Raw genomic sequence first — 26,488 nt, 5'->3', positions numbered from 1 at the left:
GGTTGGGGGGCCAGGAGCGCCCCCAGCCCGGCTCCCGGCTCCGTTTGGTGAGTTAGGGGTCAGGTCGGTTGGGAGGCCAGGAGCGCCCCCAGCCCGGCTCCCGGCTCCGTTTGGTGAGTTAGGGGTCAGGTCGGTTGGGAGGCCAGGAGCGCCCCCAGCCCGGCTCCCGGCTCCGTTTGGTGAGTTAGGGGTCAGGTCGGTTGGGAGGCCAGGAGCGCCCCCAGCCCGGCTCCCGGCTCCGTTTGGTGAGTTAGGGGTCAGGGGTTGAAGAGGGCAGCGCGGGGGGCGTTGGGGCCGTAACGCCAACGGACAGTAGGTCCTCCCGCCCTCGCGGTGATCCCAGAGATCTTGGTTGCCTGGAGACAGTCCGGCTTCCGAGCCCTCTGCCCTCCCAGCCCGCACCGGGCTCCCACCGTAGCCTTGGGCCCGCGCTGCCACCGTTGGCCTGTTCCGTCCATTTTCTCCTACCCGTGACCCAACCTCAGCTCTTGCTCCCATCTTCTTACCACCGGTCTTGCATAAATGCAGCCTCACTCGTGACCTCTCTTTAACCTAGTTGCAACTCCGATCTGGATATATCCCTTACCTCCTTTTTATCTAATCCTCACCCCACAACCCCCCTGGCAATCCTAAAACTCCGCACAAACCTCCCCTAAATCCACCATTCATGTTTCCCCTTTTCTGGCTCAGCTCTCTCATCCCCAGCTCCCAGTGTCTACCCAGCCCCCTAAGGTCTGTTTATCCCAAACGTCTACCTCTCCCCTCCTCTCATTGAAGACCTACCGCTAAAATAGATGCCCTGTTGAGCTCACCCGCTTCGTGTTAACTCCTCTTTCAGCCTTCTCCCAAATTTTATGTGTAGCTTCTTCACAGACTTTGCCCTTAACTTCCTAGCTCATTATATATTTCTCTTCCCTCCTCTACCATCGCGAGGAAACCCCATTCCTAAGTCTTTATCTGTCCCCATCTCTAGTTGCCTCAGTTCCTCTCACCCTCTTCCTTTTTATTAACAGAGATCCTCCATGTCCTTTCACCTTTTGTCCCCGTAGCAACTCTTCACATCAACTCTGCCCATTCTTCCCTTGACAGCTCCCATTCAGCCTGAAATTGTAGTGCATAGCTCCCTGCCAACCCCACCAGCTACCCCTGAACAGTCAAGTCTAGGTGCTTGCTCAGAGGTGAGCAGCTTGATAGACCATGCAGCTTGTTTGGTTAATGAGTGCAGGGGGGTAGAGTTCCCCTACTCTTGGGTCAGAGATTTTTTCCTGGTGTCTGGTCCTTTTTTTATTATTATTATTTATTTTTTAGTGGTACACAATACCTTTATTTTGTTTATTTATTTTTATGTGGTGCTGAGGATCGAACCCAGGGCCTTGCACATGCTAGGTGCGCACTCTACCACTGAGCCACAACCCCAGCCCTGGTGTCTGGTCCTTATACCTGTCCCCAGGGATTGTTTTTTCACCGTTCATATTATATTACTTGTGTTGACTATTGGAATGGTAGGTGTCATTGAAATTCCTGCAAGGTAAGAGATGGTCCCTCACCCAGCTCACTCATCCTGGGGCAGTTGAAGTCCTTGCTTCCTTTTGACTGGTATTCTGGCTCTGGAGAACCTCAGGGAATGCCAGTGGGGTTGGCTCTAATTACAGAGCCATGGCCATGTGTCTTGTCCTGGCACTTGTGGAGGATCCTGTCCCAGTGCTCCTTGCCAGAGCTGATGGCAGATCAGTTCCAGCACTAAACACAGGGATCACATGGTGTCAGAGGCATGTTACATGTGAACAGTAGAGGTGGTGGGTCCTGAGGAAGCTGAAGCGTAGGTGGGTGCAGAAGCTGTTGAATTGCTTCCTCTTTTCTGTGCTGGGTCATTGAATTTTAGCTATTTGGGTTTCATGAACACAGGAAGTCACATTATCTCACAGTAACTGAGGCAGAGGGTTGTTTCTGAGGCACCTAGGGCTCATGCTCAGTGGTTATAGTTTCCTGGGGACTTTTTGATGTACATTTCCTCTGAATTCTGATGACCTGGTTTCAGAAGGGTTGGCCATTTGATGGCAATTTGTTTATTTATTTATTTATTTATTTTGGTGCTGAGATCTAATCCAGGGCCTTGCACATGCTTACACTGAGCTACACCCCAAGCCCTGGCAGGATTTATAGGGCCCCCAAGAGGACCCATTGTCTTTGCTTGTCACTATGGTCTTTTCTTTTGAAAACTGAATGCACTGCTACCTTCAATATCCTGCCATTAAGATGTGACTTACATGAATGGCTTTTACCCTTATTGACAGCTTTGTTTAATGGCGGGAGTTCCACAGTACCCCTACCACTTCAGAATGGTGTACCTCAGGTTTCCACAGTCTTAAAAATGAACCTACCTACACTATGCCCTGTTTTAATTTATTCACCAAGTCATTCAACAAGCATTTTCCAAGTATACTGTGTGGCTAAGCACAGTTCTAGGTATAGAAATGCAATGTGAATGACTCAGGCAAAGTTACTGCTTTTTTTCATTCAGAGTTTGTTCCTTGCCAGGCATGGCGGTACACACCAGTGACTTGGGAGGCTGAGGCAGGAGTATTGCAAGTTTGAGGCCAGCCTAGGCAACTTGGTGAGACTGTGTCATAAAAATCAAAAGGTCTGGGGATGCACCTCAGTGGTAAAGTGCTCTTGGATTCAAGCTCCAGTAAACAAACAACAAAACCAGAATTTACACTTTGTTAGAATTCTACAGCACATGAGACAAGAATATGGGGAAATAGTTGTTATTGGATGGAAAGAAGGAGGGAGGAAAGAAAGATATTCAGTGTTTACCATTTTCATAATTCTGCCTTTGCCCACTAATCCTTGGTCCGGGAATCACAAGCTAGAAATTTCTCACCTTCCAGTGTATTTTTTTTTCTTTTTCTTTCTTTCTTTTTTTTTTTTTTTTAATGGAAATTGAACCTTGGGGCACTTAACCACTGAGTCACACTCCCAGCCCTTTTTATTGTTAGTTTGAGACAGGGTCTCACCTAGTTGCTTAGGGCCTCGCCAAATTGCTGAGGCTGGCCTCAAATTTGTGATCCTCCTGCCTCAGCCCGGGATTACAGTGGTGTACCACCACACACTGCCTTATCCTCCAGCAAATTTCATTTGAAATTATTGTTCTGAAGGATTTATCCTCTCCTCCCACCCCACCCCATCCAGGAAGGACACTGGTCCAGAAATCCACCTTGCTTCATATAGAAGGAGATGCTGTTTACTCATTCAGCACTCACATGTCTGAAAGATCAGCTGCCTTTCCGAATCAGAAGATAACTTTGTCATTCTTTTCCCAGTGAAATAACATGACTCATCAGTTAGTACAGCAGTTAGATGGCATAAACACCAGTCTGTTGTTCTGAACAACCAGGGTAAGATTCAGACAGTAGACAGAAGGCTGTTAGGAGAGGCTGAGAATTAATTCTCTGAAGAGAATAGGTTGCTGTTTACTGATGGGTTGAATGTTTTGAGAGTGGTAACGTCAGCTTATCCATTTCTTCATTTAATGTAAGTCTTGTCTAAGCTGTTCTTCTCTTTTTATTTCTTCCTTGATCTCTGGAAGAAATGAAATTGGACATACTGTATATAGAAGGACAAGCAGTATAATGAAGAAAAACAACTAGGACGGTTCTTTCCTGGTGTTGAAACATTTAGAAAAGACATCTGTGAAACTCAGGTACCCTGAGAAGGACTTGGGCTTAGCTGTTTGGGACTATGAATCTGATCACCAGGATTGTGTCTTGTTGCTTACAGGCCTTATTCAGTAAAGCAGAGCTTCTGACCACAGCTCTGAAGAGTCTGGAAATAGTAGTTTCCTTAAAAACTTTCAAGCCAAAGACCTAGGATAGTTTGATCTGATGAAAAGACAAGGATACCAGAGAATTCTGTCCCTTAGCTGAGCCCTGTTTCTATTTAACTTCTATTTTCTCCTCTGTAAAATAGGGATGATCATCTTTATGGAATTACTCTAAGAATTAAATGAGGTTGGAAAATGAGATCAGAGAAACTTGCTTTGTTTGCTCTGGAAAGCAGCAGAAGGTTGGATTAATGTCTGCTTAGGGGTGAAGATAGACTTATTGTGATTTGGGGTTTCCTAAATGGTGGGAGTCACCTTTCCCCTGCCATTCTTTCCCTAGTAGTGTTGCCCATCTTTCCCCTTCAATGAAGCCATGGTTCTTTCCAGTTTGTTTTTTGGTGTCAATAAGGGATATTCTGAGGACAGGAAATGACACCAGCTGGTCTAGTGGCAGATTTAGGGTCTGAGCCACCAAATGGATAATGGAACAGTGACCCAGCAGTAAAGAGATCCAAAGCCTCCATTAGTTTCCACCAGAAAGTTCTTACGTCATCGATGGTCGTCATTGATGGTCACGTTCCTGCCTCCTTGAAGTACTGTGGAAGAGCTGTGAATAAGTAGGCTGCTTGGGCTTCCTACAAAGAAAGGTAGAGGTATCCTGAATTGTGGCCTGAGCCTCAAAGTCTTGGTTCTGTTTTGTAAATTGTGAAATGGCTGTTCTGAATTCCTCTTAGCTGTTAGTAATTTTGTGGCTTTCTAACCCTTAATTTTAGGCAAGTTATTTGTCTCTTATCAAGTTATTTGTCTCCCTTCCCCCCATCTCTCTCTTTTTTCCTGAACCCAGGAGCACTCTACCAGTGAACTATGTTCTAACCCTTTTAATTTTGAGACAGGTTCTCCCCAAGTTGCTGAGGCTGGTCTTAAACTTGGGATCCTTCTGCCTCAGCTTCCCAAGTTGCTGGGATTGCTGGTGTATCGCCCAGCTGACCTCTCTTAGCTTCAGTTTATTTTGTTTGTTTTAGCAGACTGGTGCTTGGCCAGAGCACTTAATTATTGATAGCTTCTCCTAATGAGTGCTGTGTTACTCTCAGCTAATTAGTTAATGAGGTATTAATGGATCCAAGCTACTATACAGATTATTGAAGTCTATGCCCTTAGGGTCCTTATAACTGGTCGAGGAAAGGGAAACTTTGAAGCTTAAGGGCTTGAGGGAGTGGTTTAGGCCACTGAAATTGTGGATTAGGTTTGCAACCTAGGTTCTTGAGCCAGGGGCCGGATTTTATCTGTTGGACGGATCAGGCATGTTGCCAGGCATGACTGACTACAGTATGTATCCCTTTTCCTCTTCCTCTGATGCCCAGTGTGTAGAGCTGGTCTCAGGAAGCTCTGAGAATCCACTGGTACATGGAGCAGCAGAATGTGGCAAAGGGTGAGGTGATCAACCAGGAGCTGTAGCCAGGGCCAAGGGCTCTTCCAGGCAGTCTGCCAGGGCCACCGTCCACACACACCTGCCTCCCTCTGTGGCCTGGCTTAGAAGGTCTGCTCCAGGCCCTAATTCTCTGTGCCATGTTTATTCTTGGCCCACCGCAGAGGCCAGAGATTGAAGCAGCAGTTTCATTGAAGGCCACCCTGCTTTCTCCTTCTCAGACCTCAAGCTCTTCCACTCTCCTGTAATCCTTGCTTCCAGGCTGGCCCCAGCCTGGGCCCCCAGGTGAAGTGTCTTTCTCCCAGCCCACCTTGGAGTCCTGGCTCTAAGGATGGCACTCACTCAGGAATTCCCTTGAGCTGGGGTTGGCATTACCCTGGGGGCTGTGGAGCCAGGCCACTGTGAGCCATGGCACCTATGATAGTTGCTTGACCTTATCAGCTTCCATGTCCTTATCTGTCAGGTGGAGATAATAAAATGGGACTGCTGTGACTATGAGGAGCTTAAATGAGGCAGTCTATGTCACATTCCTTGGTTCTGTTAACTTCTTCGGGTCATAATTACTTGAGAGCAGAGACACCCATATATATATTTTTTAATTCCCCTGAAGCTCAGCAGAGTAGTCACTGGAGATTTGTTTAGATGTGAGGGCCCTCCCAACCTAAGCTGCTGGGGGCCAGGCCTTCCAACAGCACCTTCACGCTTGCTCAAGTGCAAGGAGAGAGCCAGCTGCCCTGAGGGAGTTAATGTTGTACTGACTTCCAACTATTTTGGGCAGTGGCATTCTTTGCTTATAGATTTGGGTGGCCACACCATTAGATTATAGATGCTATTTATACCAGTAAGAATTTTACACGTTCTTATTCTCCACTGGAGAAGTCTGATACTACGCCCTCTGTGCCTTGTTGGTTAGAGGTAAATTGTAAACAGACTCCTGTTGGTCTATTTAGACACATCCCTGGCCCCCCACCCCAGGAGAAGCAGAAGTGTGGGAAGAGAGCTCTCTCTATTTTGGTGCTGCTCCCCTTAGGTTTTCCACTGCTGACCTGGTAGACCCTGGAGGGGACAAGAATTGGGAAGCTGCTACAGGATTCCCGGCTTTCAGTGTTAATTGTGAGCTCTGTGTCCTGATCCCCTTGGTTCTTGGCACCTTCAGCTGAAGCCTCCCCTTCGTGTCCTAGATCAGCGTTTGGTTCCTTATCCCTGCCCCCATCCCACAGGCACTGGCTTTGGGGGCAGCTTTTGGTGTGAAGAACCCTTAACCACCCACTCGTGGCACGCGGGGCTCCTCCCTTCCCAAGTATTGAGCCTCTGACTTGTTTCCCTTCCGTTTCCTTCCTTAAAATCCACTTTCAGTTTTTACTTCAGTGTTGCTCAGAGGCCTCTCAGTGGCTGTTTGGGTGAGCTGGGCCTACCACCTGCTGCCTGCCGGGAGGGGACTCTGGCTGCAGGGGTGAGTTGGGAGCCTGCTCACCTGGCCGCCATCTCTCCCTGCAGGTGTCATGTGAGTCTCCTCAGGAGCTGCTGCCTGAGTGGAAATGCTCTCAGTGGTGGAGAATGGACTGGACCCCCGGGCTGCCATCCCGGTAGGTGGGCAAGGGTGGGGAGGGCTGCAGAGACTGCCATTTTATCGGCTTTTCTAATTGAAATGAATGGGCAGTGCCTAGAAAGAGGCCTCAGGTTGAGAAAAGGTGATAGTAGAGGCAGACCCTGAGGATATCCTGCCTCTTCTGGATTTTCTTATGGGCCATAAAATGGGGATTTATTTTTAAAACACTGGGAGAGCTGAGGGTAAAGCTCAGTGGCTGAGTTTGCCTAGCATGTATGAGGCCCTGGATTTGATCCCCAGCACTCCAAAAATAAAAATAAAAAAATAAAAACAGGGAGTTAAGTTATCTGAAGACAAAGGATTTCCAATCAGCCCTTCAGCCCTCTGCCATGAGGCCTGAGGCCATGACCAGGTCAGTTTGGTCAAGATGCTGATTTGGTGAGAAACAGACTCAAGGCACTGGTTTGTTGTTTCAAGAATGGAAGCAAATGGAAAGCTTACCTATGTCTGAACATGAACATCTTCTAAGATTTTTCAAACATAGTTGCTTGTCACCAATTCATCAGAGACCCCTCAGATCCCCTTTCTTGGAGAGTCCTTTGCCCTGTGCCGGTCCCAGAGCTGTCTTGGGCCTGTAGACTGGCTCTGTCACTTCCCTTGGAGACACAGAAAGTCGGAGAGCTTTTGGACTGGTCTCTCAGCAGAATCCTGAGGTGGCTTCTTGGGAGAAGCCAGTATTGCCCTTTCTTCTCTGCTGTTTCTCCCAGTTCAGAGAACTTTCTGCTTGAAAAGAACTTCTACCCTCAGAGATATATCTTCCCCTCCTGGCCACTGGTTCAGCTTCACCTGGTTTTTTGTTGTTTATTTTGGTACCCAGGATTGAACCCAGGGGCATTTACCACTGAGCCATATCCCCAGCCCTTTTTATTTTATTTTATTTTATTTTATTTTATTTTTGGTACTAGAGATTGAATCCAGAGGCACTTAATCACTGTGCCACAACCCAAGCCCTTTGTTATATTTAGAGACAAGGTCTCACTGAATAGCTTAGGGCCTCACTAAGTTGCTGAGGCTTAAATTTGTAATCCTCCGTCCTCAGCCTCCTGAGTCTGGGATTGTAAATGTGTGGCATGGCACCCAGCTCCCAGCCAGTCTTTGTATAGAGGCTCTTCCCCTTCCACATCCCCACCCCACCCCACCCCATCCCTAATGGTCTTCCATCACACCCAGGGCCCTCTCTGGAGCAGAGCAGGGGCCAGCTCAGCCTTCTAGCATGGCTGACTCCTTGAGGTTATAGGTTTCTTGAGGGTATATGCCTACTCTGTCCTTGCATACCTTACCTTAATACCTTGTGGACACTCAAAAGTGTTTTTAGTTTTTATATAATCTACTAATATCTTGCATTTATTTTTTGAGATGGTATTTCACTATCTTGCACATTTTCTAATATTTTCATTTAAGAAACATTTATTGAATTCTTGTGTGTGCCAGGCACAGTGTCACATGTTGAGGACACAAGGATGAATACAAAACTAGTCCTGCCCTCAAGGGACGATGCTCCAATACTTTTTGATCAGGAGAAATTATTTCCATTTAACACATGTAGGAATTGAAGCTCAGAGGTTAAGTGAAATGTTTGAGGTGATCCAGGTGGTTACTGATGAGCTGGAATTAAATGTGGGTCTTTGGTTCCCAAACCTAGAATCTTTCTTAATGTAGCTTGATTAAACATATGAAATAATTAATGGAGACGTTATAGCATTATTTACCCAATACAATGTTTTACTATTGCATCTATCCATTAGCAAAGTGAATAGTGAGAGATGTGTGACCTAATAGGATCATTAAATTCATGACAAGGTTAACATTAGCTTGTTGATTCTCTGCAGAATGCTAGTTGTGTAACCTATCTGGGAAGCCTCACCCCATCCATTGCTCTCATAGCTGTATCCATGATGGAGCAAGTATTTAAACACAATAGTATATGGCTAGCCTATAATCCCAGCAACTCAGGAAGCTGGGTCAGGAGAATCACAAGTTGGAGGTTAGCCTCAGCAATTTAGCAATTTAGCAATACCCTTTCTCAAAATTAAAAATAAAAAATGTTGGGAACTTAGCTCAGTGGTAAAGCATGCCTGGGTTCAATCCCCAGTACCAAAAAAAAAAAAAAAAAAATTATATGGCTATAGAGTCACTGGAATTTGATTTCGAAAGCAAAAAGTATCCACAGCAAATGATATTCAAAATAATCCAGTCATGTTACCTTGGGCAACAATACCTCTGGATAGGGTTGTGTGATTTTCCTTTCCTTCACTATGCTTTCTCTCTATTTGCTGTAATGAACGTATGTTAATTTTGCTGAAGGAATCTACAGATGCTTACACAGGTGTGTCTGCTTGTGTCTGCACATATATTTGGCAAGTGGCTGAGGGTTATATTCCAGGGGCACTCCACAGGATTCTCTTCTAATGGCTTATCTTCTGTTTGGCACTACCTAGGTCATCAAGAAGAAGCTGGTGGGTTCTGTGAAGGCATTGCAGAAGCAGTATGTGTCCCTGGACACAGTGGTCACTAGTGAAGATGGAGATGCGAACACCATGTGCAGTGCCTTGGAGGCTGTGTTTATCCATGGCCTTCATGCCAAGCACATCCGCGCGGAGGCTGGAGGGAAAAGGAAGAAAAGTGCCCACCAGAAGCCTCTGCCTCAGCCTGTCTTCTGGCCCCTCCTGAAAGCTGTCACCCACAAGTGAGATCAGCTGGAGATGTTTTCTTAGGGGAGGAGCTTCAGAGTGTGGGATGCTAGTTTTATCCTCTCCCTGTCTTCTAGAGTAGAGATGGGGTGAGAGAAGCCTGGAGAGTGTCTAGAGAAGGTTTATCACCAGACCTAGCTTCCCAGACAGACCCTAGACCTTGAGACTCTGAGAGTCTCAGCCCTTGGCAAGAGTCAGTGGTCCTGGCACCCCAGGGCCAATGACATTTTGACCATGTATGGCAGAGTCAGGCAGTTAAAACTAAGATATTATTCTGTGGCCCTTTATAGAAAAAGTTGCTCTATCTTCAAATATTTTAACATCTGTGTTCTAAATATTATACTCATAATGAGGTATGGGTTTTTATTGTTTGTTTTATCAAGAACTAGAATGCAAGTAGAACATCTGAATGTTCACTTGAGTCATGTGTCTCTGACCTTGTCTCTAATTGCTGGGACTTTTGAGCAAGTGGCTGGCATAGTGCCTCTAAAAGCTGTTCAATGCCACCTTTAGCCCAAGGTGCCTTATTAGTCTCTGAGCTTCCTTTCCCCGCCTACTGACACTGTCCTATCTCAGGTTTTTAACCTCTCTCCTGGGCAGCAGTGGCTTTAATTGTCCCTATTATCTCACTGTGTCTTTCCTTAAGTCATCAGCTGCTTAACACTTACTGAGCTTAAACTAGCTACAGCTCAGCCACCAAGTCCAGTGGTCTGCACTCCCCCACGGGAGACACACACAGGCATTGTAGTCTCACAGAGGGGCATTTATGCCAGACCAATGGATTTGGGAGCTGAGTTTCTCATATCAGTTTCTGATCTCCTTATCCAGAGCAATCTATCCTAAAGCAGTCCTCATAGGTGTGGGCAGGTCACTTTCCTATACAGAAACCTATAGCTCCCAAATGCTGCCCTAGAGTCTAGTTCACTAAGTTGGGGCCCCTGAATCTACATCCTGGTAAGCTCTCCAAGGGCTTCTGTGCAGCTAGTTGTGGGAAACTTTGCTTTACGTGGCCTTATCAGTTTTTACTCAAGACCTTCCATTGCCTGATTTCATAACCAAATCAATCACTCTCCCTCCACTTGTTGTAATTAGAGTGCTCACATTCCTGTTACAGGTCTGTTGTTTTCCTACCACTTGTGCCCTTTTTCTGTGCATCCATTTTGCCTAGAAGTTTCTCTATCTCTGCTTCTTGAAAGTCCTTGGTTCTAGCTTAGATACTTTCTTTTCTGTGGCATTTTTCTTACAACAACCCAGAAACTATGGTCTGACCTCCCACGACAACTTCTTCAACTAAAGGGCTCATGTCCATGTGCCTGTGAACAGCAGTTACTTAGGGCTAGGAGAGTAACTCAATGGTAGAGTGCTTGCCTGACACACACAAGGTCCTGGGTTTGTTCCCGAGCCCCACAAAAACATAAAGGCAGTTACTTCACCCTGTTTCTTTTCAGTTCCAAAAACTTGAGGGCTTAGCACACATGCTTGGATAAGCAGATGATTTTACAGATTCTAGGGATGGTTATATTGAACATGGCAATTATCTTTCATGACACCAACAAGAAGTCAGGAGTTATAGCTTAGTGTTTCTATATTCCCTTTAAAACATATTATCCAAGTATTTTTTATTCCTATAATACTTGCAGTAGTTATGATGGATTCTTGCTAACCAGTGGGTAAAATGACATCTCAATGATTTGAGAAAATTTCTTGAAACAAGTAATCCTCTTCCCCATTCCAGACACATCATCTCAGAATTGGAGCACCTGGTCTTCGTCAACACAGATGTGGGCCGCTGCCGGGCCTGGCTGCGGCTGGCCCTCAACGATGGCCTGATGGAGTGCTACCTGAAACTGCTGCTACAGGAGCAGGCCCGACTGTGCGAGTACTATCAGCCCACAGCCCTGCTTCGAGACGCTGAGGAGGGCGAGTTCCTCCTTAGTTTCCTGCAGGGACTAACATCCTTGTCCTTTGAACTGTCCTATAAATCTGCCATCTTAAATGAATGGACGCTCACCCCATTGGCCCTCTCTGGGCTTTGCCCACTCTCTGAGCTTGACCCTCTCACTACCTCTGGTGCAGAACTACAGCGGAAGGAGTCTCTGGATTCAATTTCCCATTCCTCAGGCTCAGAGGACATCGAAGTCCAGCACTCGGGTCATAAGATACGGCGGAATAGGAAGCTCACTGCCTCCTCCCTCAGCCTGGATACAGCCAGTTCATCCCAGCTGTCCTGCAGCCTAAACTCCGATAGCTGTCTACTTCAAGAGAATGGCTTCAAGAGTCCAGACCGTTCTGAGGAACCCATGTCCTACGATTCAGACTTGGGCACAGCAAATGCTGATGATTCCGACCCGTCTCTACAAGAGTGAGTGCCCTTCCCACAGCCCTGCCCTCTCCACCTCCCACTTTTCTCTCTTCTTTCTGATCACATGTGATTTTCTGTCACTGAACTCTGTCAAGGTATAAGAAAGTCAAAGGGAGGCATGGCTCTTAGATATAGAAAGGCTCAGAGCTGGTACAAAACTCCAGCTTTGCTTCTGGGCCACCTTTAACAAGTCACTTAGTATCTCTGAGGTTTAGTGTAAAATATGTTTAATCGTTTAGAGAATATGTGCAATTTCTAGCAAATACAATGAAGCATAATGCATAAGAATGTAACTTCATAGAAGACTTCCTAGAGGACACAAAACCCAGGACAACAGGGATAAGCAAGGAAGTGTGTGGAAAAGTGTCTGATTCACTTGACCTTAGAGGGAGCCGGGGCACAACCTTCTTCAGCCACCTTTTTTCTTCTTCTGTCTTTTAGCTCAGACCAGGGGTGGTCTGAGCTACATCCCAACCCTTTTTTATTTTTTATTTTTTTAGACAAGTTCTCACTAAATTGCTGAGGCGGGCCTTGAACTCGCCATCCTTACCTCAGCTTCCCAAGTCACTGGGATTACAGGTGTGCACCACCATGACAACCTTTTTTTTTTTTTTTGGTACAGGAGATTGAATCCAGAGATGCTCTACCACTGAGCCACCTCCTAGTCCTTTTTATTTTTTTATTTTGAGACAGGGTCTCATTAAGTTGCATAGGGATTCGCTGAGTTGCTGAGGCCAGCTCAAGTGATACTGGTGCCCCAGCCTCCTGAGCCACTGAGACTACTGGCGTGTGCCACCACGCCCAGCTAAAGTTTTTTTTGTTTTTTTTTTTAATAATTATTTTATGGCAAAAGAAATCTAAACCATATACAGTGAAAATTATTTTCCTTCTCTGTCCTGCATCTATCCTGTTCTTCTTCCTCATTTATTAATAAATTGTTGATTTGTTGCATATTCTTCCAAAGTTTCTAAATACATCTGTAACAAATAATAGTATGCAAATTTTTAAAATATCTTCCTTATTTCTTATCCCCTTTTCCACAAAAGGAAGTATGTTTTTCTATCCTTGTTTTAGAGATCTTTTCCTATCAGATTGTCTTCATTCTTTTTTCTATCATATGTTATTCCATTGCTTGAATATATATTAGTTTATTTTATCAGCCCTATATTTAATGGACATTGGAGTTTAGTATTTCCATAAATAATCTTGTATTTGTGGTCTTTTAGTTTTATGTAAATATCTCAGTTCAGTAAACTCCTAGAGGCAAAATTGCTGAGCCAAAGGATGAATTAATATGTGCTTTTCAGGCACTGCCTATTTATACTCTACCAGAGGTGTAGCCTTATCCTCTTACCTTGCCACAAGTTATTATCAAACTTGTGGATATCTGCTCATTTAATAGATGAAAATGTAGACCTTATATTGAGTCTCCCTTAGGTAAGCCCGTGTTCCATCTGCCTGATCTTAGGACCTTTTCCCACTCCTGCTGCCCACCCTGACCTTGATTCAGGTCCTTCCAGGGTTCCCACCCAGTGCGGAAATAGCACTGGAGTTAGGTGGTGTGTGGACTAGTTTGCAGTCCTGTTCTGCCACTTACAAGTCCAGTAATGTCAGGCACGCTGCTGACTCTTGCTGAAGCTCTGTTTCTTCATCTTTAAGATGGAGATTCTCTTACACACGGCTGTTTGAGAATCAAGTCAGATGCCTGTTGGTGAGCAACACAGGTGAGACTGTATGGTTGGTTCCAGAGACAGCTTCTGAGCACTGAGCCTGTGAGATGGAGTTTCTTTATGTCAAATGGATAGGGAATGTTGGGGAGGAACAGTCTCTACCACATGATGTAGGTCTGCTCACCTGTCTCAGCTCTTTTTGTGTCTCTGCCTTCTCCACAGACCATCCTGCTTTGCTATGTCATATACCTGGTCTTTATCTTTCATGAATCTTATGATTGGAAAATTCCAACTTGAGGTCATTGAATCAGTAACCATCCACCCTGTGTGAGACGCATTGTCTTGGGTTTTATGGGGAAACTCAAGGGACAAGGGTCAGAATGTATAGACAAACACTGGACAGTGAGGTGAACCCCTGACAAACATTAAACACACAGATGCACAAATGCATGTCTAACACCATCATTCTTAGAGCTTTGCCTTGAAGTAAGTATTTGAACATCCACAGAGATCAGCATTTCTTAGATACAAGTGTCTCACCAGCACTTAAGGGTTTACTTATGCCAGATTTAATGGCACAAGCCTGTAATCTCAGCGGCTTGGGAGGCTGAGGCAAGAGAATCCCAAGTGCAAAGGCAGCCTCAACAATGGTGAGGTGCTAAGCAACTTAGTGATTACCTGTCTTAAAATTAAAAATAAAAAGGGCTAGAGATGTGGCTTAGTGGTAAAATGCCCCTGGGTTCAGTTCCCAGTACCAAAAATCAAAACAACCACCACCAAAATAAATAAATAAATTTAAAAACTGCTGCAAAAGCTTTGTTAATATTTGTCAAATGTTATTGTCGTGAATCTTTCCCTTGGGGGAAATAGTTCTCAGTATATGCAGCCCACCTCTGTGCTTATTTCAGTGGCCCTTGCCTGTCAAAACAGTACCATGTTCCACCAACACAAGACATTTGGCAGTACTGCTTTGTAAGGTGGTTCTCCAGGCCATGTTTTTTAATTACTGCACACATGTATAAGCATATGTATATGCACACGTGTGTACACACACACACCCACACACCCCCCCCCACACACACACACACACAAATCACATACTCTTTTTTTTAAAACCAGGAGTACTTAACAACTGAGACACATTCCTCCTCTTTTTTTTTTCAATTGTATAACTCTATTTATTTATTTTTATGTGGTGCTGAGGATTGAACCCAGTGCCTCACATATGCTAGACAAGCACCCTACCACTGAGCCACATCCCCTTTTTATATTTTATTTTGAGACAGGCTAAGTTGCTTAGGACCTCACTAAATTGTTGAGGCTGCCTTTGAACTTGAGATCCTTCTGCTTCAGCCTCTCAAGAAGCTGGGATGTGTACCTCTATGCCCAGCTGACACATAGTCTATAAAAAATTGCTTTCTAAAATAAAGCACATTTAAATTAAAAAAAAATTTTTTTTTAGTTATAGATGGACACGATGCCTTTATTTTGTTGTTTTTTTAATGTGATGCTGAAGGTCGAACCCAGTGTCTCACACGTACTAGGCAAGTGCTCTACCACTGAGCCATAACCCCAGCCTTAAAAATTTTTTTTTATTAAAAGTTTCTGGAAATTGGTGCCCAGAGCCAAATAGAAATGGAAGGACTGTAGCCATTTTGGTTGCAATTTTTTCACAATTCTTCAAAAATTTCTTTTCTTTTACTTTTCATTCAAAATCTCATCTCTAGCTAGCAGTTTTTTCCACTTGATGCACGTGTCTCTCTTATATTCTCTGGCCCTGAAGATTGGTGAAACTGAACTTGTTTTCATCTTGACCATGGTTTTGATTCAGTGGAAACTGATTTATCATACAAGTTTCCTGCTATCTTTAGGCATTTCACTCATTTATTCTAATACCCCTAGTCTACTTTGTCATTAAAATTTTTCTTACATTAGGATTCATTAATTGATAATCATTTTATAGTGCTAACAAGTATTTTCATAATTTGACTTTTTTTCTCTAAATGTTTATATTTGTGTACATGGAGGCTAAGCAATCTTATCAGTGATAAAAGTAACTACGAAAAAATTGAGGTTAACATTTATTGAGTACTTACTTTGTGCCAGACACTCTGCTAAGCATTTTGCCTACATTATCTCTTTAGTCTTTGTCATAGTCATAAAAAGTGGGTGCTATTGTCAGTCCTGCTATGCAGATAAACGAATTAAAGTTGAGGAGCTGAAAGAACAGCAGTGTACTAAGTGAGACCACATAGACTCAGGAGCCTGCTCTTAATCATTCACTACACCATCTTCCAGGTGCCCGTGGGCAACTGGGACCTCACAAGGCAGATTTGCAAAACTCTGCCTCCCTGCCTCATTGCAGAAGTGGCTCCATTCTGTCCCAGTGGTATGGACACGTACAGTTGTTAGCAAATTTACTTTCCTTCTCTGCCTGTAGAAGCCCTTTGTTTCCAGAACTCAGCACTCCCCACTCCTGCAAGATGCACTCTTGAATTTTCATTGATCTGTTTTTAGAATGAGACCTTAGAGCAAGAAACAGCACCTGCCCACTTTCCCTTCACCCCCAACCATTCCTCAAACACCTTTCCACCTTTCTCCGATTGGTTATCCATTTTTCTTATTGCGATAGACTTCACATACCATAAGATTCACCTTTTAAAGAGAATATAGTTCAGTGGTATTTTGTATGTTCACCAGGTTGTGCACCATCATTACCATCTAATTCAAGAACAATATCACCACCCCAAAGGGAAGTCCCTTACAAGTACCATGGATTGCCAATTCTGGACATTTCATATAAATGGAATCATATAATATGTGGCCTTTTTTTTCAACTTAGTATAATGTTTTCAGAATCCATCCATTTTATAGCACATATCATGCCTGAATAATACTCCAGTATATGTATCTGTTCATCCATTCATCAGCTAATGGACATTTTCCCCCACACATTTTGGCTATTTTGGGTAATGTTTCTTTGAACATTCATATCCAAGTTTTTGTGTGAACATATTTTTATGCCTATTAGACATATACCCAGGGATAGAATTGCTGGGTCACATGTAACTCTATGATTAATTTTTTGAGGAACTACCAAACTCTTTCTACAGTAGCTGCACTGTTTTACGTTCTCACAACTAATATGAGTTAATTTCATCATGTCTTTACTAGTCTTATTATTCTCTTTGAATATAACCATCATAATGGGTATAAAGTAGTATCTCATTATGCTTTTGATTTGCTTTTCCCTGAAAGCCAATGATATCGAATACCTTTCATGTACTTATTGTCATTTGTTATCTTTCTTGGAGAAAAGTCCATTCGTATCCTTTTTCCATTTTAAAATTTGATTGTCTTTTATTATTGAGTTGTAAGAATTGCTTATATATTTGGATATTAGACTTTTATGTATGATCTGCAAATATTTTCTCTCATTCTGTGTGTTGTCATTATGCTTTATTTTTTTTATTTTTTATCAGTGCTAGGGATGGAATCCAGACCTTGTACATGGTAGGCAAGGGCTCTACCAAGCTATGTATCCAAGCCCCTCACTTTTTTGATAGATCATTAGGAACACAAAAGTTTTTAATTTTGAGGTAATCCAATTTATCTATATTAATCACTGAGGCTTAGATGTCACATCTGAGAAACCATTACCTAATCCAAAGACACAAAATTTATGCCTTATTTATTTATTTAATTAATTTATTTGTTGAGACAGGATCTTACCATGTTGCTCAGACTGGCCTCAAACTCAAAATCCTCCTGTTTCAGCCTCCCAAGTAACTAGGATTACAGGCATACATCATTGCACCCAACTATACCTATATCTTCTTCTAAGCTTTAGCTTTCTTTTATAGCTTTAGCTCTTACATTTAGGTCTTTGATTCATGGTGAGTTAATTTTTTTATATGGTGTGAGATCATATTCAAACTTTATTCTTTTTGCATGTGTCTGTTCACTGATTTCCAGCACCATTTGTTGAAAATACTGTTCTTTCCCCCATTGAAATGTCTTGGTGTCCATGTTGAAAGTCAGTTGCTCATAAGTGTATGGGTTGGCCTCCTAATTCTGACTATCTGTCTTGGAATGTTTTGAGTTAGGATGGCATAGGAAAGAGCACAGCTCAGTGGGAAGACAAGCAGGTAAGCAACCTGGGTGCTAAAATCCTCATGTCTGTCAGGCCCAATTAAGGGGCGTTTAACATCTTCTGAACCTAGTTTAAGTAGATGTGTGCAGATTTTGGACTGCAAACAACCTTGTTACCATCTAAGGCAAACTCTGCTGATTTTATAAGCCGAAGAGAAAACAGCAAATAGGTTTATTTTAGAAAACAAACTTGGATTCTCAGAAACCACAGGCGAGGGAGGAGCAGTCACTAGCCAGGGCACATTCCAGAAGGCTCAGAAATACGTTTTGTGCAGTATACATGGATACTGTGACAGTAACATTGACTCCCTGTGGCCCCAGAAAGCGCCTCAGAGACAAGGAGTGGCAGTCCCACAGGAGCATGAAGAGATACACCCTGTGTACACTGGGCTCAACTTCTGGGGACATGAGGTTTCTATGATCCCATACCCAGTCCAGCTCTGAGGGGAATTAACCCTTGCACCTCATTCCCTCCCTGCTGCCCTGGTGACTGTCACAAGACAAAGTATAACCTCATCTCACCCAGTCCCTGTCCCAGTAGTCTTGGTGTCTCTTCTGCTTTGCTGATGGGGATCCCCACTGTAGACACCATCTGTCCTGGAGTCTCTGTCACAGACAGTGTTGGGGAAACAATTGCCCACACAACCATTTGCTTGAGCAGACTCTCAGAAAGGCAGTTCGTTCCATGTGCAAGTGTTCATTTGTACCCTGTGAACATTTTACCTGAGATCCTGACTACACAGCTCACCTGACCAGGGACAACCTTTGTGGGGTGTGTCTAGAGGGCTTTGTGGGGCTGGGGGCTGGGGAGTGCAATGGGTATTGAAGAGAGTGTTGTTTTATTTGGTTGTTTAAATCACAGAACAGCATTTTTCCATTCTTACCACTGTCCCAGTAGCCTTAGGCCTTCTATCCATCATCTTATACACAGATTTCTTTGTTTAAAAACTTCTAGGGTATTGTCAGAATTCAGCAAAGCCCAGGTAAACTCTGTGCCAACCAACGGACTAAGCCAAAAGACGGAGATCCCCACGCTACAGGCTTCACTCTCCCTGGCCATGTGTACACACCTGGACTTTGATGTGCCTGCAGAATCCCTTGCTGCCCAAGCATCTTCTGGGAGCCCAGATGGTGGTCACAAGCAGGAATCACTTTCCCAGGCATCTGACATCCCAGATGTGCAGCAACCAGATGTTGCCCAAGCTGAACCTATGGGGAGCACTTCAGACCAGCAGCCCTCTAGTGCTACGAAAGAGACAGATGCAGCAGTCAGCCACAGGAGTGCCCAGCAGAAGGCCCTGGAGGATGGTACAGTTGGACTGAAGCTTGTGGTTTCCTCCCCCACCAGCCCGGTGAGTGGTGCAGGATTTGGGGAAGTCCTGGGGAAATGATTCAGAGCAGAAGCAGGGTTTCCCCAGCTAATGACCTTGAGTCTCTGCCTTCTCCCCATTAACCTCCCTTTCCTGCCTGCAGTAGTGTTAATAGCATGGAAATGATGAGCTAGTGTTTCTTGGGCTGTGAGGAGTGGAGATGAGCCAGGTGCTGTGCCAATCACTTCCCATGTATGTACCTCTCGTATCTTCACATCAACTCTGTGAAGAAGGTAATCCCTACCTGGTCACAGTCTCTCCTCTTAACCACTACCACTCACCAGCTTAAGGCCTTAGGCAAGTGACTTTGCATCTCTGAGCCTTAGTTTCCTCCTTAGTATTTATTATTATTAAATTAATATTTTTATAAAATACCAGGCTTTGAAAAATACACATTTTTCCTTGACCCAGGTTTTAGAACTACATGGTCCAATGTGGCAGTCCATGTGGCTGTTGGGCACTTGAAATATGACCAGTCCAAACTGAGATATGCTATATAAAATAAGCACTGTATTTTGACAACTTAGTGTGAAAAAGATAAAAGAATAAAAACCTTTCAATATTTTTTGTGATGTTAGGGATTGGAGGCAAGCACTTCACCAACTGAGCTATCTCCCCAGCCCTCAGTAATTTTTATTTTTATGAGTTTTTTTATTGATTCCATGTTAAAATGAAAAGATTTTGGACATATTGGACTAAATAAGATAGATTAAAATTCACCTGTTTCGGGGCTGGGGATGTGGCTCAAGCGGTAGCGCGCTCGCCTGGCATGCGTGCGGCCCGGGTTCGATCCTCAGCACCACATACCAACAAAGATGTTGTGTCCGCCGAGAACTAAAAAAAATAAAATAAAAATTAAAAATTCTCTCCTCTCTCACTCTCTCTTTAAAAAAAAAAAATTCACCTGTTTCTTTTTACCTTTTACCTTTTTTTTTTTTAGTGTTAAATGAACCTTTATCTTATTTTAATGTGGAGCTAAGGATCAAACCCAGTGCCTTCCACATGCGAGGGAAGCACTCTACCACTGAGCTATGCCCCTAACTCTCTTTTTGCCTTTTTTTATGTGCCTACTAGAACATTTAACATTATACATGTGGCCCACACTGTTTTTCTAGTAGATAGCACTGGCCAGTCCGATTTGTTAGGAACCTTAGGAGAGACAGCCCTGGGCCTCTCCTTGAGAGCGCTGTGGGCCGAGAGGCTTTAGGACTGCTGGCCCAATGAAGCACCTGTCAAGCTGTGCACTAGAGCTCCTTAGCCTTTTACACTTGTTCCTGTGGCCTTTGACATTTCCCAAAGTTATTGACTTTTATTGAGTGTTTGCAGGAAGGTATGTGCATGGTATCTGCCCTTTCTATGACTCAAGTCCCAGCTACCTAACAGGGCAGGGTGAGCAAAGGCAGCTGCTCTGGAATGCCTCTGGAGACCTATAGAGGAAGAGGGAGAGAGGCCACAGTGAAAGAGAGAAAATGAACCCCTTTGTAGGTGTGAGTTTCTCTAATGACTCTCTCTGGCCTTTACAGTTGAACTATACCATGGAGGGCAAAAGAGAGTCGTGAGAAACAGAGGCAGAAATTAGAAAACCCCAAGTTTATCCCAGCTGCCATCTGGGGCTCAGGTTGGGATGTGGTCTTGCTTTTTCAGCTCTATCCATGCTTATTTCTCCCTGGGTATTAGCTTCTAGATCATATGACTCAGGTTGGGGTCAGGGCCATGAAGCCTAGAGAGGCACTTCTCCCGCTTCCTAACAGCCTTATTTGAAATACAATTAATCAAAGTATAATTCAGTGGGTTTTAGTGTATTCATAAGATTGTGTATATTCATGATGGAGGGGTTACTGGCAGTTGAACCTGGGGCACTTTACCACTGAGCTAAACCCCAGTCCTTTCTATCTTTTATTTTGAGACAGGGTCTCGCTAAGCTGCTAGGGGATCTCACTACATATTCACACATTATTGAATATGACTATATAAATCATATAACTATAAATGCGAGCTAGATTCTCTGTATTTACTATCCTGAAAATGGCTTTGGATGTACTTCTGGAAGATGAATGTTATGGGCCCCTAAAGGTTGTGCAAGGTGACTGCCAAGCCATGCTGAAGGTTATGCTGAGCCGTGCCCTGCATGCCTGTTCCTGAGTTCCTTATCTTTCTGTGCTTCCATGCTTATTATTTGAGCAAAAATGTTTGGAGGAATGTTGGGGGTCAATGTCAAGTTTTATAGCCCTCAGAGCCATTCAGCTTTTCTTTTAAAAATGTTTAGTTTTTCATTAATTCAACAGAAAGCATCTAGTATGAGCCAAGCACCATGGTGGATGCTAGGGATACAGAGATGGAACAGGACAGACAAGATCCCTACCCTTTGGGGACAGACACTAGATTAGACAAATGATGATCCACATCACAATTACACTTGTGCTAAGTGCTGGGTAGGAAGGTGCAGAAAACTGGAAGCTACCCAGAGTGACTGTCTATGAGTTGGTCAAATCAATCCCCCATGGACCACCCACCTATGGCACAGTCGTAGGTACAAAGTCCCTTTGCCTGTCATAATGAGGACAGCCTAGACAGAATGTCCAATCCTTTTGAAGGTGATCCAGAGACCCAGCATCGCATTCCTTAGCTAGATCTCTCTCTCTCTGGAACTTAGCTATTGTGTACAGTGTCATCATGGTACCTGAGTAACTCAAGGTGGCATTCCTCTGTCTTGGGTCCCTGGTGGCAGGTGGTACTCTAATATAGTTATTGGGTCAGTAGTGATTCCCCCCACTATTAAAGGGGCAGGGAGCTGGCCAAATGTGAGCCCCTGAACCAACAGGCATAGAAAAGGAGAGAGAAAAGGGAACCCCTGTGTGATGATTTTGCAGGCACATTCTCTCCCTCCCCACTGCACCTGCCCGGGTGTGTTCTTTGATAGGGTTTTGCAGGACACATACTCTCAGTGCTTTTTCCAAGGAATCTGCTTCCCAAAGCTTTTCCCTGTTGTTTGAGAGAGCCAAAGGTTTTCTCTAGAGAACCTTTTCCTGGAGGCTGCTCTGTGGTCAGTGAACTAGGGTCTGCATATTTCCTAGTAGTCTCCCTCTCCTCAGTGGAGAGAGAAGCCCTCCCTATCCATGGTCATAACATTCACATTTGTTTCCATCCTTCCAGTTCCTTCAAACCACCTTTCTTATATTATACTAAAAACATTGGGACAGTCAAGATTTATTCCCCATCTTTTATGACCCTGTGCCATGTCCTTTAGTGGGAGATATCAAGAAAAATAGGACTGTTCAAACAAGGTGGGGTTAAGCATAGAATATCACTGGGTTCATTAGGGGACCCTGGCCCATCTGTGGGAGGAAGTGTGGGTTGAGAACCAATAAAGAAGCTTAAGGAGGAGGTGATGGATGATGTCTCCCATCAGGGCTATGAGCAGGGGCTACAGATGGTGGGAAGGATGTCACAAGTGTGTGAGAGGCTGCCAGGATAGCATCATGGTTTCAGGGAGCTGCTTCGGCCTGTTTTCCACAGGGTCTTGATGTCAGAGGCAGTCTTTGTTAAGAATGCAGCATTGTACATGTTCCCCAGTAGCCATTGACAGATCTTCCCATCCCTGGCAGAGGATGCACCTGCCAATTCTGAGGGGTCTGTGGAGGAGGCCTTGGGGGCCCAGTTCTGGGAGGTTCCCCAAGTGCCTGAATCAGATTTGCAGCTCTTGACTTAGGAGTCTTAGAGCATCTGAATGGATTAAACTGTGAAAACGCACCCTTCTGGGGCAGCCAGCCCCAGCCCAGCTCCTCTTCCCTGTCTACATAAGCAAGGAGGATGTCTTGATTTAGGGGTTGGAAATAGCAACATCGGGGTGAGGCTGATGGCACTTAACAAAACAGCTGGGCTGGTCCCACCCCTTGCGTGACTCATATCCTCTGTGTAGACAGCCACACAGGACAGCCCAGTCAGCTTCCTTGCCTCTGCTTTTGCATTTTTGGGCACAGAAGCAGGGAGGGCTTGAAATAGTGAAATAAAGGAACTGGAATTCATTCCCACTAGCCCACAGACCCCACACTTCTCCGACTTCCTCTGTTAGGTGAGCTTCAGACAGAGAGGGCACTCAGAGAGCACCGCAGAAGGGGCGGGGAAGGGCCTGCCTGTGGTGGCGTTCTAGGGCGGCCGAGGCAGAGGCAGGCACAGAACTGAGTCCTGTTCCCCACACCTCCCTCATCTCCAGCCCCGTAAGCAGGGCAGAAGAACCAACATGCTGGGCAGCTGGTGTCCACCTGCAAAGGGATCAAATTGCACTCCTTCCTTAGACCTAGCACAAAAATTAACACTGAGCATAGACCTAAATGTAAGAGCTAAATTTGTAAAGCTTTTAGTAGAAAGCGTAGGAGTAGATCTTCATGACGCTGGCTTTGGCGATGGTTTCTTAGTTACAACACCAGGAGCAGAGACAAAAGAAAAAAATAGGTAAATTGGACTTCATCAAAATTAAAAACTTTTGTGCTTCCAGAGGCACCATTAAGAAAGTGAAAAGAAAGCTGGGGTTGTGGCTCAGTGGCAGAGCACTTGTCTAGCACGAGTGAGGCCCTGGGTTCGATCCACAGCACCACATAAAAAATAAATAGATTAAAAAAAATAAAGGTTAAATTAAAAAAAAGAAAGTGAAAGATTAGAATAAGTTATACTCAATGTATACATGATGTGTCAAAATACACTCTGTTGTCTACTGTCGTGTATACCTAAAAAGAACAAATTAAAGAAAGAAAGAAAGTGAAAAGACAGCCACAGAATGGGAGAGATCACTGGTGAATCATATAACTGGGTCAAGGTCTAGTTCCTAGAATGTTAAAGAACCCTTGCAAAAAAAAAAAAAAATTATATATATATATATATATATATATATATATATATATATATATATATATAATTTTTTTTTTTTTAGAGCAGCCATGATAGGGTGCCATAACCAGACAGCTTACAATAACAGAAATGTGTTCTTTGATAGCTCTGGAGGCTAGAAGTTTAAAATCCAGATGTCAGCAGGGTTGATTCCTTCTGGAGATTACAGCGAGGAATCTGTGCCATTCCTTTCTCTTCACTACCAGTGTAGCCAGCAAACCTTGGTGTCCCTGAACTTGTAGACTCACCCTCCACCTTCCCCTGCACTCCCCCTCTGTGCTCTGTCTTCACTGGTGTTTTCCTCTGTGTGTGTCTTGCCTTCTCTTTGTATAAGGACATAACTCGTTTTGGATGAAGGGTCTACCCTACTCTAGTATGACCTCATCTTAACTAATTACATCTACATCTAAATAAAGATCACATTCTGAGGTGCTGGGGTTAAGAGCTCAACAAGTCTTTGCAGGGGAGGGGGGGCACAACTCAGCACTTAACAACAAAGATAAATTAATTAAAAGTGGCCAAAGGATTCAAATTGGTTTTTTTTTTCCCCAAAGAAGATATATCAATACCACCCAACACATGAAAAGATGTTCAGTATCATTAGACATTAGGGAGGTGCAGATCAAAACAGCAATGAGAGAAAAAAAAAAAAGAAGAAAACTGCAATGAGATAGCCCTTCACACCCATCAGGATGGCTGTAATCAAGAAATAACAAACATTGGAGAGTTTATAGAGAAATTAGTTCCCTCATAAATTGCTGATGGAAATGTAAAATTGTGTAGCCACTTTGGGAAATGGTTTAACAGGTCCTCAATATGTTAAACTTAGAGTTTCATACAACCCCACAAATCCACTCCTAAGTATGTAGCCAAGAAAAGGGAAACCTGAATCCACACAAAAACATGTACATCGATTTTCATAGCAGTATTAATCACAATAGCCAAAAGTGGAAACATCCCAAATACCCATCCACTCATGAATGGATAAATAAAATATGTTCATCTATACAATTATTTGGCCATAAAAAAGAATTTGAATTTTCACATATACTTGGTGAAAACATTATGCTAAGAGAAAAAAAGTCAGTCACAAAAGATCACACATTATATGATTCCTTTTATATGAAATAGCCAGATTGTGTAAATCTATAAAACCAGAAAATAGATGAGTGGTTTCCCAGAGCCGGAATGGTCATGGGGAAATGAGGGTGCCTGCCAGTAGGTATGGGTTTCTTTTTGGTGTGATGAAAATGTTCTGAACTTAGATTAAGGGGATGGTTGCACAACTCTGGGAATATACCAAAATTATTGAATTATATGCCCTTAAAAATGGGTTCATTTTGGGCTGGGGATAGAGCTCAGTTAGTAGAGTGCTTGCCTCGCATGCACAAGGCCCTGGGTTTGATCCCCAGCACCACAAAAAAAAGTGGGGGGGGCGTCATTTTACGGTATATAATTTTTTAAACCTTAAACATCAGACAATCTCTATCTTTACTTCTTTCTCAACAGAAAAGCAGAAACTGGATCTCTGAAGATGACTTCTACCGGCCTACCCAGGAGCAAGCCCCTGAGAGCACCACAGATGGCTCCGGAGCTGGTTCTCGAGGAACTCCAGAGTCAAGGCCTGCTCTCCACAGGCATTTTTCTCAAGGACCAAGAAAGAGCTGCTCCCTGGGGGCATTAGACAAAGCATGTGTGCCTTCCCCAGGAAGCAGGAAACCCAGGGCAGCACCAGCTCCGGAACATAAAAACTTCCGGGTGGTGCACCGCAGGCAGATGGGTAGGTGGCTCGTCAGGTACCGTGCAGTTGTAAAGTCTTGTTTGCCATTATCCAATAGGTGGCGTGTTCTCCTAGAGAAACTTCATATCAGAATGTAATAAGAGGCATACTCGTGCTTAGTAATTCAGAAGAGCATTTTAGGAAAAGTACTGTATTCTCTTATAAAATCTTATTGAGATAGTGTTAAAACCTATCTACAGAGAATTAAAATACTGTTTCATATATTGAAACAGAAATACGCTCCCTGAAATTGCACTATAAAATTGAGAATTACAGAGGATTCTTGATTCCCTCTGTGCTCAGAGCACCCTGCACCTTGGAGGCCGAGGTGTTCTAACAGCTCCTTCTAAAAGCCTTATTTTAGATGGTTCATTTAACAAAGCTGGTGGGCTTTATCAGGTCTTGTGTTTGTTTCTGTCCTCCATGTGCTATTTATTGTGAAGGTCCCACCCTATGAAATTCCAAAAAGCACTAAATAACCATAACCTAATTTTTCTGTAACCCTCAAAATGAGTTCCTTTTATAACAAACAAAATAATGGGGTCCTGGCATCAGTTTCTCCTCATTTTCTGTTTATAGTGACCTAGCTGAGAATTCTGTCAGGTTCATGGGGCTCTGGGTGGGAAGAGCCCTGGTCTCCATGTTGGCTTCTTTTGGGTTTGTCCCACCTGCTTTTGGCTGTGGTCTCTAACCATGTCTGAGAAGGTGTGCTTTTTTCTTTG

The 26,488-nt window shown here is 43.9% G+C and overlaps 1 protein-coding gene across 3 annotated transcripts in view; it reads left to right on the top strand.

The window, feature by feature from the left end:
- The first annotated feature begins 204 nt into the window (after positions 1-204).
- Positions 205-26,488, top strand: part of PLEKHM1 (pleckstrin homology and RUN domain containing M1) — a 43,812-nt gene continuing 17,528 nt past the window's right edge. For 2 of the 3 annotated variants that reach the window (XM_081271020.1, XM_081271022.1), the window contains exons 1-6: positions 205-245; positions 6,747-6,835; positions 9,297-9,544; positions 11,284-11,910; positions 18,688-19,084; positions 25,496-25,766. In XM_081271020.1, the coding sequence (XP_081127146.1) occupies positions 6,788-6,835; positions 9,297-9,544; positions 11,284-11,910; positions 18,688-19,084; positions 25,496-25,766 (1,591 nt within the window). In that variant the 5' untranslated portion in view covers positions 205-245; positions 6,747-6,787. Of the gene's footprint in view, positions 246-6,195; positions 6,363-6,746; positions 6,836-9,296; positions 9,545-11,283; positions 11,911-18,687; positions 19,085-25,495; positions 25,767-26,488 lie in introns of those variants that run through there. The other variant, XM_081271021.1, reaches the window with a different exon arrangement.

The sequence above is a fragment of the Spermophilus citellus genome (assembly GCF_964194105.1).
Source record: "Spermophilus citellus genome assembly, chromosome: 17".
Lineage (NCBI taxonomy): Eukaryota > Metazoa > Chordata > Mammalia > Rodentia > Sciuridae > Spermophilus > Spermophilus citellus.
This window is presented reverse-complemented; position numbering and strand designations above follow the sequence as displayed.